Raw genomic sequence first — 13,499 nt, 5'->3', positions numbered from 1 at the left:
TCTTTATCCGTTCATCCATGGATGGGCACTGGCTTGGTTTCACTTTTTGGCTTTTGGTGAATAACACTACCATAAACACTAACATACAAGCATGTGTTTGAATCCTTGCTTTCTGTGCCTTCAGATATATACCTAGGAGTGGAATTGTTGGATCACACAGTTGTTCTGTTTAGCTTTTTGAGGAACTGTCAATCCGTTTTCCATAGCTGCTGCACCATTTTACATTCCCACCAGCAATGTACAGAGGTTCTAATTTCTCCATGTCCTTGCCAACACTTATATTCTGTTTAAAAAAAATTTTTATAGTAGCCATCCTAAAGGGTGTGAAGGGGTATCTCACTGTGGTTTTGATTTGCATTTCCCTAGTGACTAATGAAGTTGCGCATCTTTTCATGTGCCTATTGGCCATTTGCATATCTTCTTTGTATAAATATCTATTCAAAATCCTTTGCCCATTTTTTAATGTCTTTGCTTGTTGTTGAGTTGCAGGAGTACTTTAGATATTCTGGATATTAGTCTCTCCTCAGATATATGATTTGCAAATATTTTCTCCCACTCCGTGAGCTGTCTTTTCATTCTCTTGATAGTCTCCTTTTATGCACACAAGTTTTAATTTTGAAGAAGTCCAACTGGCCTACCTTTTCTTTTGTTGTCTGTTCTTTTGGTGTCATATTCAAGAAATTGTTGCCATATCCAATGTCATGAAGATTTTCCCCTGTGTTTTATTCTATGAGTTTTGTAGTTTCAGCTCTTAAGTCTTTGAGTTAATTTTTGTCATCGAGTGTAAGGTAGGGGTCCAACTTCATTCTTTTGCATGTGGATATCCAGTTTTCCCACACACCATTTGTTGAAAAGAATGTCCTCTCCTCACTGAATGGTTTCGGCACCCTTGTCAAAAATCAATTGACCATACATGTGAAGGTTTTTCTGGGCTCCCTATTCTATTCCTTTGGTCTGTATGTCTGTCCTTATGCCAGTACTGCAGTGTTTCCATCGCTATAGCCTTGTAGTAAGTTTTGAAATCAGGAAAACCTACCAACTTTGTTCTTTTTCAAGATCGCTTTGGCTATTTAGGGTCAATCTTTGTTTTTCAATAGGAGCATTTTGTCCCTTTGCATTTAAAAAAACACAATGTATTTTCAAATTGTATTAGCTTTTCAATAACTTTTTCAAGATACAACACATATCAATAAAATATGTAAAGGGCACTACTAATCTCAAGTGTACAGCTTGATGAATGTTTACATATGTGTACACGCTCACAACACCAACCAGATCAGATCAAGACATGGGGTTTTTCCAGCAGTTTCCCAGAAGCTTCTCTTGTATCCCTTTCCGGTCACTACCCCTTCTCCCGGGCAGGTTTCTCAACTTTGGCATTATTGGCCTTTCGTGTTGGATGATGCTTTGTTGTGCAGGTGTGGGAGAGCTCTCCTGTGCAGCGCAAGATGCGTCCCTGGACTCAAGCCAGTAGATGCTAGTAGCAATGTCCCATCCTCACCCCAGTCATGACAACCAAAAATGTCTTCAGATATTGCCAATGTTCCGTAGGGAGCAGGATTGCCCCCACTGCATAACCACTGCCATAGAGGTCACAATTCTCTTGACTTGCATCACCATAGACTAGTTTTGCCTGTTTTTGAGCTGCTGCTTCTTCTTTTTTTTTTACTGAGTTAATGATAGGTTACAATCTTGTGAAATTTCAGTTGTACATTAATGTTTGTCATTCGTGCTGTAGGTGCACCACTTCACCCTTTGTGCCCACCCCCCACCCCACATTTCCCCTGGTATCCGCTAAACTGTTCTTAGTCCACATTTTTAAATTCCTCATATGAGTGGAGTCATACAGAGATTATTCTTCTCTAACTGGCTTATTTCACTTAACATAATTCCCTCAAGATCCATCCATGTCATTGAAAATGGAATGATTTTGTTCTGTTTTGCAGCTGAGTAGTATTCCATTGTATATATGTACCACATCTTCTTTATCCATTCGTCTGTTGATGGGCACTTAGGTTGCTTCCATGTCTTGGCTATTGTAAATAATGCTGCAATGAACATTGGGGTACATAGGACTTTTGGGATTGCTGACTTCAAGCTCTTTGGATAAATACCCAGTAGTGGGATGGTTGGGTCGTATGGTATTTCTATTTTTAATTTTTTGAGGAATCTCCATACTGTTTTCCACAGTGGCTGCACCAGTTTGCATTCCCACCAGCAGTGTATGAGGGTTCCATTCTCTCCACAACCTCTCCAACATTTGTTACTATTAGATTTAGATATTTTTGTCATTCTAATGGGTGTAAGGTGATATCTTAGTGTAGTTTTGATTTGCATTTTCCTGATGATCAGCGATGATGAGCATCTTTTCATGTGCCTATTGGCCATCCGTATATCTTCTTCGGAGAAATGTCTGTTCATGTCTCCAGCCCATTTTTTTGATTGGGTTGTTTGATTTTTTGTTGTTGAGTTGTGAGAGTTCTTTATATATTGTGGATATTAAGCCTTTGTCAGATATATGCCTTGCAAATATTTTTTCCCAGTTAGTGGGTTGTTTTTTTGTTTCAATGTTTTTGAGCTTCTTATCAATAGGATAATGCTGTATGTTCTGACTCTGGCTTCTTTAGCCCAACATTACGTCTGTCAGATTCATCCACATGATTGCATGTTCAGCAGTCCATTCTTTTCTATTGCTCTGCAGTATTCCATCCTACGAACACACCACAATCTGTTTATCCACTCTTCTGCTGATGGACATTAGGATTGTTTCTATTTTTTGAATATTATGAATAAAGCTACTTTGAACATTTTTGTACATGTCTTTGGTGCACAGATACATTTATTTATCTAGAAGTGGAATTTCTGGGTCATAGCATAAGCGTGTTTAGCTTTTGTAGATGTCCTGAACAGTTTTTCAAAGTGGTTGAATGAATTTACCCTCCCACATGTGCGACTTTCAATTGCTCCATATTCTCACCAACATTTGGTGTTATCAGTTTAACAAATTTTAGCCATTCTGGTGGGTGTCTAGTGAAATTTCGTTGAGGTTTTAATTTGCATTTCTTGATGACTACTGATATTAAGCATCTTTCAAATGATTATTGGCAGTTTGTATATCCTCTTTTATAAAGTGCCTGTTCAAGTCTTTTGCTCATTTTAAAATAATTGGGTTGTCTTTTTCTTATTGATATGTGGGAATTCTTCATGTAATCTAGATATGCGTTCTTTGTCAGATATATGAATTGCAACTATCTTCTCCAAGTCTGTGGCTTGCTGAAGCCTTTTGGTCAACAGAAGTTCTTAATTTTAAAGAACCCAATTTCCCAATTTTTTTGGCTATTGGTTTTTGTCTCCTGTTTAAGAAATCTTTGCATACCCAAAGGTTGTGAAAATTGTCTCATATTTTCTTCCAGAAGCTTTATTGTTTTGTCTTTCACATTAAATTGATAATACATCTTGTGTTAATTTTGGAAAACCGTATTACAGAGGGCCTTACGGTTCATTCCCCCCACCCCAGGCTCACTGCTCCAGACCACTTATTGAAAAGACTGCCCTTTCCCCGCTGAATTGCACTGTCACCTTTGAGGTCAATCAAGTAACTGTGTCTGTGCAAGTTTAGCTCTGGACTCTTTCTGCTCCTGTGGCAATTCGTCCGTCCTTAACCATCATCTTAGTTGCTGTGGTTAGAGTAAGATTTGATGTCTATTAGTGTAAGGCCTCCAACTTTGTTCTTTCTCAAGGTTGTCTATTCTAAGTGTTTTACTCTTCCATATAGATTCTAGAAATAGCTTGTTGATTTCCATAAAAGAAAATAAAAATCTGTGGCATTTTCATTGGCATTTCATTGAAACTAGGATCAATTTAGGTAGCATTGTCTTCTTTATAATACTACGTTTTTACATCATAGTCCATTTATATTTAAAGCAATTATGGATAATTTGATATCTATCGTCTAGGTCTGTGTTCTTTGTTCCGCCTGTTCTGTTTCTTTTTTTCTCCTTTTCTGGTGTTGGGGTTTTCTCTTTTCCTCCCCTGCTTGTGTAGAACTTACACACTGTTTTAAGCCTTTTAGTGATTCTCTAGAAGCTGCAATATCATATTTAACTAATCAAACTCTGCATTAATCAATGCAGTTTAAGGCTCCAGAACACTTCAACTCCGTTTATATGCTGTCCTGGTAGTGTTTATTAACTCTGTCTTTTCCTCGACGCTGTAGACATTATTATTATTTCCTATGGTTGATGTCCTTACATTTACCCAGATGTGACCCTCTTTCCTTTACTTCCTCGCTCCTTGCAGCTCAGACCTTCCATCTGGGACTGATTTCCTTCTGTCTGAAGAACATCCGTTAGAATTTCCTTTAGTGGATTCTGCTGATGCGAAACTCTTCCCATTTTTGTCTGAAAATGCCCCTATTTCTCCTTCATTCTTTTTAAAAATTTAAAACAATAAAAACTTGCAGAAAAGTTAAAAGTACCGTATAAAAATATTTTTTTCTGAATCATTTGAGTGTAAGTTGTCAAATGATTGTCAAATGATGCCAGCATCACTCTTGAATTTTAGTGTGTATTTCTTACAAAAAAAGACAAAAAGTAACCATCAAAATCAGGACATTAATACTGATACACTGTTACCATCTAATCCCCCGGCCCCATTCAAATGTCACCAATTGTCCCAGGAATGTTCCCTATAGAAAAAGGATCCAGCTCAGAGTCTCTCGCACTTTTCGTCCAGTCTGTTTCTCTTCCTCTAGTCCTCAGCTTTATCTTGACTTTCATGTCTTTGATACACTTGAAGGTTGCAGGCCAGCTACTTTGTGAGATGTGCCTGAGTTTGGGTTTGTCTGGTGTTTCCTCATGATCAGACCCGTGTCGCGCATCTTTGGCAGGAAGAGCGCAGAAGTGATGCTGGGTTTTCTCGCTGTGTCCTGTCTGGTGGCGCATGATTTTGGTTTATTCCCTTAGTGATGATGTTCGCTTCAGTAAGATGGCTGCTGCCAAGGTTCTCCACAGTAGTCACTATTTACCCCTTTGTAATAAATAGGATGTGGGGACGTACTTTGAAACTATGCAGACAGTGTTTTAAACTGTGTAAATATCCCATTCGTCATCAAACTTTCAATTTATTCGTTTGTTTATATTAGTGTGGACTCGTGGTTTCCTAATCTATTCAATGGGCTGTAATATAGTGCTACCATCATTTATTGTGATACTCAAAACTTTCCCTAGTCTGATCAGTGGAATCCCCTTTGAGCAAGGTTTGGGACCCTTTGACCTATCCCCATCATTCCATGAGCTCTCTTCCTTGTGTTCTGGTACAAGATATTCCGGGCTCATCCCGTACCTTCCCTGCCCAAGTCGTAGAATCAGGCTTTTCTCCGAAAGCCTTGTTCCCTTTACTGGAGAATGGTACTTCGAAGTCAAGATGTTGGTGCTAGCTGTGTTCACTACAATTGGGGTGTCTCTGCTTCTCCCTATTGGCTCCATCCTCCAGCAGCCTCTGGCGGCCAAGATGTTCCCGAAGTTCCAGGCTGTTACAGGCCCCTAGTGATGTTGATCTTGGAAGGAGGGAGACCTGCTCTCCTTGGGGTTCCCCTCAGCCCCGTTATTAAAGGGCTCATTTGGCCCTGCTCATCCAAGAGTCCCTCCCTGGACAATCACTGTGGCTGGGGGCCCGGGACTCTCTCACTGGCCAAGCTTGTCTTCCAGGTCCACCCCTCGTTGGAGAGCGGGTAATAGGTGGGACTTGCAGAATTCAGCCTCACCCAGCTGCGTGGAATAGGTGGGCTGCAGGGATGACAAGGGCTCTCTCACCCAAGAAAGATGAGGAAATCTGGGGCCAATAAAACACTAGACGTCTACTGTAACAGAGAAGTGTTTAATCATACATTGTGATACAACTGAAAGAAGAGAATAAGATGATGCTGAGATGATCGCACTGGGCCTTCCTTTAGCCTGAAGGTCAGGGGAGGCCTCTCTGAGGAGTGGCAGACGAGCAGAGGCCTGAAGGAGGGGAGCCCTAGCTGGGCAAGGGGATGTGGCAGCAGAGAGGCCCAGGTAGAGGAAACCACCTGTGCAAAGGCCCTGAGGGGGAAGCTTGCCCAGGACCTAGAAGGGGGCCATTGTGGCCAGCATGGTGAGAGGGGAGAGCAATGGCAGAAGGCTGGGGAGGTTGGCAGGGGAAGGCTGACCTGGAAGGGCCTTGAAGGCACTAACAAGGGTGCTAGCTTTATGCTCAGTGAAAGGGGGTGTCACTGAGGGGCTTTACGGAGGGGAGCTCAGTCTGGCAGCTAGAGGAGTAAGGACTGAAGGAGCCCAGCGAGGGACGGGAGGCAGGACTATGGGACCATATCTTTACCCTCCCTTTTCTATCTCATTGACACTGTGACTTGCAGGAGCCTTCGATGAAGTGGCCTCATGCCTGGTGAAGGTGCCAGGGAAGAGAGAGGAAGGCAACAGAACGGCTCCGGTATGCTTCCTGCCCAACCCCTCCTGCCTTTCCTGGGACGCCGCGCCCCCACTGCCCTGCCCCAGCATTCCTGGTTTCTCTGTCCCGCTCTTCTTTTCTCCGTGGTTCTCATCACCATCTGATGCACAATATGCTTTATGAGGTCCCATTATTTCCGGGTAGTCTCTCACAAGGGAGCTACCCTCCATGGCTCAGGGATTTTGTCTGTCTTATTCACGGCTGTATCCCCAGCATCTAGAGCAGGGCCTGGCACACCACAGGTGCTCAATAACCGTTTTTTAAACAACTCAGTGAATTGTGAGAGGGCCTCTAAAAGGGGAAGAAAAGCTGGAAATGTTCTTTTTCAGGACACAGGCCCAGCCTAGGTCTTGGCACTGTAGCAGGCCTCAGGAGGCCAGAGACAGCCAGCACCTCAGGACCTGGCGAGGGCCGGGGGGCAGACTGGACAGGCTGTGGACATGAGTGTGGCACACGGAGTGTGGGTGAGACTGGTGGGTGGACAGTCAGGAGGCAGGGGATCCGCTGAGGCCAGGACGTGCAGGAGGGAGGCCCTCCCTCAGCCTGCTTCAGAGGAAGCTCCAGCCCCGGGGTGGGAGTGCAGAGTCGGGGCGGGAGAGGGTGAAGCGCTCAAAGAGGCCTTGCACTTTGGGAGCATCTGTCCTCATCCTGGGAATTTCTCCAGTTTTCCATTGTGCTCTTGCCACACTGGCCACTCTGTTTCTCAACACGCCAAACTCATTCCTGCCTCCGGGCCTTCGCGCTTGTTTCTTCCACCAGGAAGGTTCTTCTCATCTATAAAATGGGCACCGTAAAGTTGAAGTGACGCCTATGTTAGATAATGTATGCACAGCCCGAGCATGGTGCCTGCAACAAAAGGGTTTGTTAATGTGGTCATTTAACAAATTTCATTGAGCTCCTCCTATGTGCCAGGCACTGTTGCAGGCACTAGATACAACAGTGAACTGCCACTCAGTCTGGGGAGACAGGCAGAACTTCCCCCTGGCTCTTCACGTGGCTCCCTCTTTCTGGTCTTGCAAGACTCGGACCAAATATCGTCTCCTGCGAGAGGCCTTCCCTGACCGTTCGGTCTAAACCAGCCATCCCTCTGCATCACTTTTGCAGGTGGAGTTATCAATTGCTGTTTAACAAACGACCCCCACGCTTGGTGGTTTAAAAGTTCAGTCTGGCTGCTGGGGGCGTAAGGATGGGAGGGGCCCAATTTCTCACGAGTCTGAAGTTTGACTGGGCTTAGTGGGGTTCTTCTGATCCGCATGGTGCAGATTGAGCTTGCTCAGGGCGGGGGGGCTGTGGGAGGGGGACCAGAACATCCAAGACGACCCTCCTCTTCCAGGGTCTCTCTCCACTAGTGTCATTGTTCCGCGGTCCAGCCTGGGCTCCCTTACAGGCTGGCGGCTGGTTCCAGAGGGAAACAGTGGAAGCTGCCGGTTCCCTTAGGGGCTAGTCCGGGAGCCGCGTAGCCTCGCTTCCCCAGCATTCTATGGGCCCGAGCATGTGGCGAGATGAGCCCGGGGTCAGGGGCAGTCTTTCTTGGTAGGAGGAGTGGGAGGGAAGTTGTGACACCTCTAACTACCACACTGCCCTTCAGAGTCACCGGCTTTGCTTTCTTTACTGTATGAAGTTATCTATTTCATGTCTTTTTCTTCTTCCGCGTTGATAATAAGAACTAACAGATTAATTGAACATTGGTTAATCTATTCCCTCTCTCAGATGGCAAAACGCCTTAACCTGAGTAGGATGTACTCTTAAGAAGGGTAAATTCTGGAAGGCTCTTAAGAAGTATCACTATTGGTGGGACTTCAGCTTGAGGTGTGGGGACCCTTTCTGTCCTGTCATCCGGCCTCTTCTCCCTTAGTTGACTGTTGGAGGGGGGTGCTTTGCAGCCCTTGATGCCTGGCTGTCCTCTAAAAGCTGGCCTGCGGGATCATCTGCTGCCTCCCCCGACCGCTGCCACTACCATCTCCTCAAATCTTCACCCTCCCCGTTCCCTTTGTGGTTTCTCACCTCTCCGGGCCGGGGGTGGGCAGCGGGGAGGAGCAGGCTGGCTTGCCTGCAGGTGGCGGGTGGCTAACAGGGGTGTTGGGGCAGGCCCTGAGGGCTGGCTCAGTGTGGCTCTCACCCCATGGCTTTGCCCCCTGCGGTCCCGAGGTCGAGAATGTCATCACCGTGCAGAAGAGCCGGGATACGCTGGAAGTGGAAGGAGAGAAGAAGAGCATGATGAAGAAGATGATGGTGAAAGAGGCCCACACGGTTCTGTGGCATTGGGTGGGGACAGGGCAGAAGTCCTGAGTCCACCTGCTGATGAGACACGGGGTCAAGGTGGGCTGAGGACAGAGGAGGAGGCGGGGCGCTTGGACTTGAGTCTCAGCGCCCCCTCTGACTGCCCCTACCCCTCGAGGGGCTCGGGTGGGTCACCGCTGTCCTCTGAGCCTCACTCTTCTCATCCTGGCAAACGACTGTGATGATATCGCGTGCATGGGTGCTTCCTGGGAGGACCCAGCCGCACAGGTGGCTCACTGTAAAGCACCGGGGAGCAGTTACTGTTGCCAACGCCAGACGTTCCTCCTGCTGGGAAACTTCTGAGAGTTTCCTTATCATTTTGCTGAACACAATCACTTCTCAGGTCTCCACCAGGCTGCATTGGGCAGGGATAACCAACAACATTTCCAAAATCGTATTTAGCTTGGATCCCTTAAAGAAAGGAAAAAATCCTTGCCCTTGATACCTTCATTTAACTAATATTAACTGCATGCCTATCACGTGTAGGTGCCAGATCAAAAGTGAGAAGTCATGAGAAGGACCTTTTAAAGGAAGTCAATGGGACCTCTTTCAAGGGCCACGCACGGGGGTTTTGGCTTTGGGCAAAAGTCCGTGGTTGAACACAGGCCCAGAATGAGGCTTCTGAAGGCCCTCCTGCTGAGCACTGTGTGGGGTGCAGCCGCTTAGGGTGCGGGGTGTTTCTGGCGGCCTTGAACTGAGGGCTCAGGACGGGGTTTGAGCAGTGGGCTGGCCCCCCCAACTGGAGGCCGGGCAGGGCTGGAGCGGTGGGGGAGCTCTGCCCAGGCTGTGGGGCCGCCCGCCTGCTCCCTCGAGGAGGGGCGGCCTCGGCCCTGGTAGCCTGCAGCGGCGGCCTGCCCCCTCATTGGCCCCTCTGTGGTCCCCTGTCCAGAGGCAGATCCAGGAGGAGCCGCTGGATTCCCTCTCGAGCTCCGTCCGCCAGCAGGCCATGGAGACCCTGACCCAGCTGAGGTGTCCACGGCCCCTCCCCGGGCCCAGCCCCTTCCCTCTTCCCATGGGCTCCGCCTGTCTCTTCTGGGGCCTCTCCCTGTGCCCCACGCCACTCCTGTGCCGTTTCCTCTCCCCTTGCCCAGTCCCTGCCAGGGCCGTCTGCCCTCCACACCCACTTCCCTCCCCCTCCACCTCATTGTGCCCTTTTGTCCATCTGAATGTCAGGCCGAGCCCCGAGCCCCGGGAAGTCCCTGGGAGCCCCCAGCGAGGCACCCTCATCCCAGTCCTACAGCCTCAGCGTCCTGCCTCCAGCACCAGGGACCCCCTCAGTTCTTGCCTTTGCTGTCTGTCTCTTTGCCAGTCACACGCGGCCTGTCCTGGGTGTGCGGGAAAGATCAGAGCTGGTGAACACGTGTGTGAAGAGTGTGTTCTCCCTGCCGTCTGTGCAGGCCATGCAGGAGAAAGACGAGGCCAAGGCTGAGGCCATACAGGTGAGGGGGCGCTCCCCGGCGGGTCCTCAGGGCTGCCCGGGGTTCTCAGGGGAGTCACGTTTCTGGACTCCCAGCAGGGAGAGAAAGGGTGTTCCGGGGGTCGATAAGGATCTCAAGCTGTGCGGCCGGGGGGCACTTTACCTCACCTCTCTTGGCCTGAGTAGGCACTCCATTCGTATTTGGTGAATGAATGAATCTTTGGAATAAGGGGTCTCTCATCTGGAATGCTCTGTCCACTTCTGGGCCCTGCCCTATGGGGGGATGTGGACACATGTTGGCTCGGCCAGAGGAAGTGGCCACGATTGGGAGGAGGAGGGGGGCTGAGGACCGGGCGAGTTGGGGCTGACGCCTGGAGGAGAAGAACCTCAATGGGCTTGTGTGGGCATCTTCAGCCTCCGCAGCGCTGACCCAGGAGGGGCGGGCAGAGGCGACCCCTACTGCAGGACGCAGGGTCCGTGGGGAAGATTAAGGGAGCTGGGTTTCAGCTCAGAGTGAGGCACATTCATTCATCCTTCCATTCAGCGAAGATAACTGAGTGCTACTCCCCAACTAAGGGGGCGAGACACAGTGGGGGCGGGGGCAGGGGAGAGGTGGGCATTACCCAAGAATCATGCAGTTAATGCAAAACTATAAAGAGCCCCGAACGGGGGCACCCGGCCTGGACGGGGGTCAGGGGTCGTAGTGTTGGAGCCGAGAGGTTAAAGAAGAACTAATTAGCTGAAGGGGCTGGGGATAGCAGAAGGAAGAGCATGACAGGCAGAGGGAACAGCCTGCATGCGAGGCGGCCTGATGATGGGAGACCTTGGTGACTGCAAGGATGACAAGCAGCAGTGTGGCTGGAGCCCAGAGGGCGAGGTGAGAGTGCTGGGAAGCGAGGCTAGAGAGCAGCGCCAAACCGCCCTGGCAGCAGGAGGACGCTGTGTCCTGGAGGTGCTGTGCTAAGACCCTAAGGAAAGTTGGGGAATCCCTGCTGGGTGGGAAGAGAGAGGAAGCAGCCCTCTTGTAGTACCAGGCCTGGCCAGCAGAGGTGAGTGCTGCGCAGCGATGGGCTGCAGATGGGCGGGAAGGAGGAAGCAGTTGGTGAGTGGGGCTTTCTTGGTGGTTGTGGTGTAACCCTGGTGTGCACAGACTCAGGAAGTCTGGACAGCGACAACCTGGGAGACAGACGTGGAGAGCTGGCAGGAGGGGAGGCAGGGAGAGGGGTCTTCCCAGAGTGGCTCAAATCCACTGCTCAGCCTTGTGTATGTGTAATGCCTGCACCTATGTGATGCCCAGGATAATTCCAGGACTACGGAGTGGCCAAGGGAGGAGGACCTTGGGCAGGGGACAGATGGCTCCCTGAAGGGGCAGCTTGGGAAATCTGTTTGGGTCTAGGAGTAGCAATTAAAAAAAGAATCAGAGCACTTACCCAGAGACAACGGTAAAAATTTATCTGACTCTTACGGTTCTAGAACATTTTCCCACCCATTCTCTCGTTTGTCCCTCCTGACTTGAAACTTCCTTGTGTGACTTTGGACGAGTCTCCTCATTTGTTAAATGATAAAAACACTTAGAGGACAAAGATGGTTGTGCAAATCACCAGGCACTCCCCTGGTCCGTAGATTCTCGAAACTGCTGGCTCTGCTTCCTCCCCTGGCGGTGGGAAGTGCAGGGATAACGATCACCAATGTGTCGACCAGGAAACTGTAACCCATGCAGGGGAAGTATTTGTCCCATATCACGCATCAAGTTAGTCTCAGAGGTGGGCCCGGAAGGCAGTTCCCTGAGTCCCAGAGCCCCTCCTCCCCTGACCACGCCAGGGTTTGTCTGGGGCTGGGCTCTGCTCCAGAGGCCCCCTAATGGCTTGGTCCTCCTCCTGTCCACAGATGCTTTACCGTCAGACCTTGGATGCCCTGCAGACACTGCTCAACGCCCTCTTTGTTGAGGACCCCACTCCTGCTGGGCTGAAAAGCATTTTGGAGGTGTGGGGGCAGGGAGGAGAGGAAGGATGGAGGGGAAAGGAGAATTGGCTTAGGAGCTGGGGGAGGCGGGGGCGCTGGACCCAGAAGGAGTGATTTGACTTTAGGATGTCATCTTGTGCCAGTCTTCTGCCTCCCTGTCCTGACAAGCCCTGTCACAGATGCCTGCCCCTTGGCTCTCTCCCTATCCGCCGACTCCTGCTATAGCTGCCCCCATATCTTTGCTCTCTCCGTTCTTGTCCTTGTCTTTCTCTTCTCTCCTCATGACTCTTCATCTTCCATCTCTCTCCTCGCTGGTCTTCATCTTCCTTCTGGTCTTTCAGCCCTATTCTCAGCTTCTGGACCCTGTGCTCCAAGAAGAGGAGGGGGCTATGGCAAGTTGCCTTTATGCCCTCCCCAGAAGCTTCTTGCTGATTGGTGCAGGCTGGCCTGCACCCCAGGCAGCAGGGGCTAGCATCCAGCCTGTAGCTCTGAGAGTTGCCCTTGTCCTCACAGCCCCTGGGGCCCTGGATGAACTCTGGGAAGGCCCATGAGCGAGCACGGGCTGTGAACAGCAATGTCTCTGTGTTGAACCACACGCTTCTGACCCTGCCTTTCTTTGTGAGTGGCTTCTGGGGGGAGGGGAGCACTCCTACGGAGAATCTCCCCAGCTCTGAGGGAGCCTGTGCATCCGTCCAGAGCTTCCCCAGTGGCCTTTGCCATCTTCAGAGGGCTCTGCTATTGGGGCCAGACCATCTAGCTCTGGTTACTATTTACTGTCTAGCATTATTGAACCTATGAGACTCGATTCTTAAGGTTGCAACACAAACAGATGTCCTCTGGGTTCCCGGCACTGGGGCTTCTGCTGGGGAGGCTCATCCTTCGCATTGGGGATCCTGATGAGGAGATTGGCCGGGAGGCCCTGGACGGCATCACCATCCTCTACACCATCCTGGAGCTCCAAAAACGTAAGCCCTTTGGAGTGCGTCTGAAGCAAGGTTTCTGAGCAGGTGCTCCGTCCCGGAATTGACTGGAGCCTTGGCACCAAGGCACTGGTGGGAAATAGGGGCGACCAGCACAGGGTCCAGTGGGGACTGGGGTGAAGGCTTAGTCCCCCCAAAACTGGGGGACAAAGGTACAAACGAGCCTACTTTGATGTAAGCAATTCTTTATAAGCCTTTCCTCTTCCTCCCAAGTTTCACTTGTGACTTTCGTTTTCGCATTCCCATGGCACCATGTACACCCAGGCAGGATAGCCCTAAAGGTCTTGTTCTGTGGTCTGTCTTCCGTACCAGACTATAACCCCGTTTGAGGGCAGGACAAGGCTGTGTCCTGTTCACTACTGCATTCCCCAGGT

The 13,499-nt window shown here is 49.5% G+C and overlaps 1 protein-coding gene across 1 annotated transcript in view; it reads left to right on the top strand.

Moving 5' to 3' along the window:
• MROH7 (maestro heat like repeat family member 7) overlaps positions 1 to 13,499 on the top strand; it is a 51,468-nt gene that overhangs the window by 15,106 nt on the left and 22,863 nt on the right. The window contains exons 3-9 of the mRNA XM_046662568.1: positions 6,395 to 6,468; positions 8,635 to 8,718; positions 9,656 to 9,735; positions 10,076 to 10,205; positions 12,071 to 12,166; positions 12,659 to 12,763; positions 12,975 to 13,110. Coding sequence (XP_046518524.1) covers positions 6,395 to 6,468; positions 8,635 to 8,718; positions 9,656 to 9,735; positions 10,076 to 10,205; positions 12,071 to 12,166; positions 12,659 to 12,763; positions 12,975 to 13,110 — 705 coding nt within the window. The remainder of the gene's footprint in view (positions 1 to 6,394; positions 6,469 to 8,634; positions 8,719 to 9,655; positions 9,736 to 10,075; positions 10,206 to 12,070; positions 12,167 to 12,658; positions 12,764 to 12,974; positions 13,111 to 13,499) is intronic.

The sequence above is a fragment of the Equus quagga genome, chromosome 5 (assembly GCF_021613505.1).
Source record: "Equus quagga isolate Etosha38 chromosome 5, UCLA_HA_Equagga_1.0, whole genome shotgun sequence".
NCBI lineage: Eukaryota > Metazoa > Chordata > Mammalia > Perissodactyla > Equidae > Equus > Equus quagga.
This window is presented reverse-complemented; position numbering and strand designations above follow the sequence as displayed.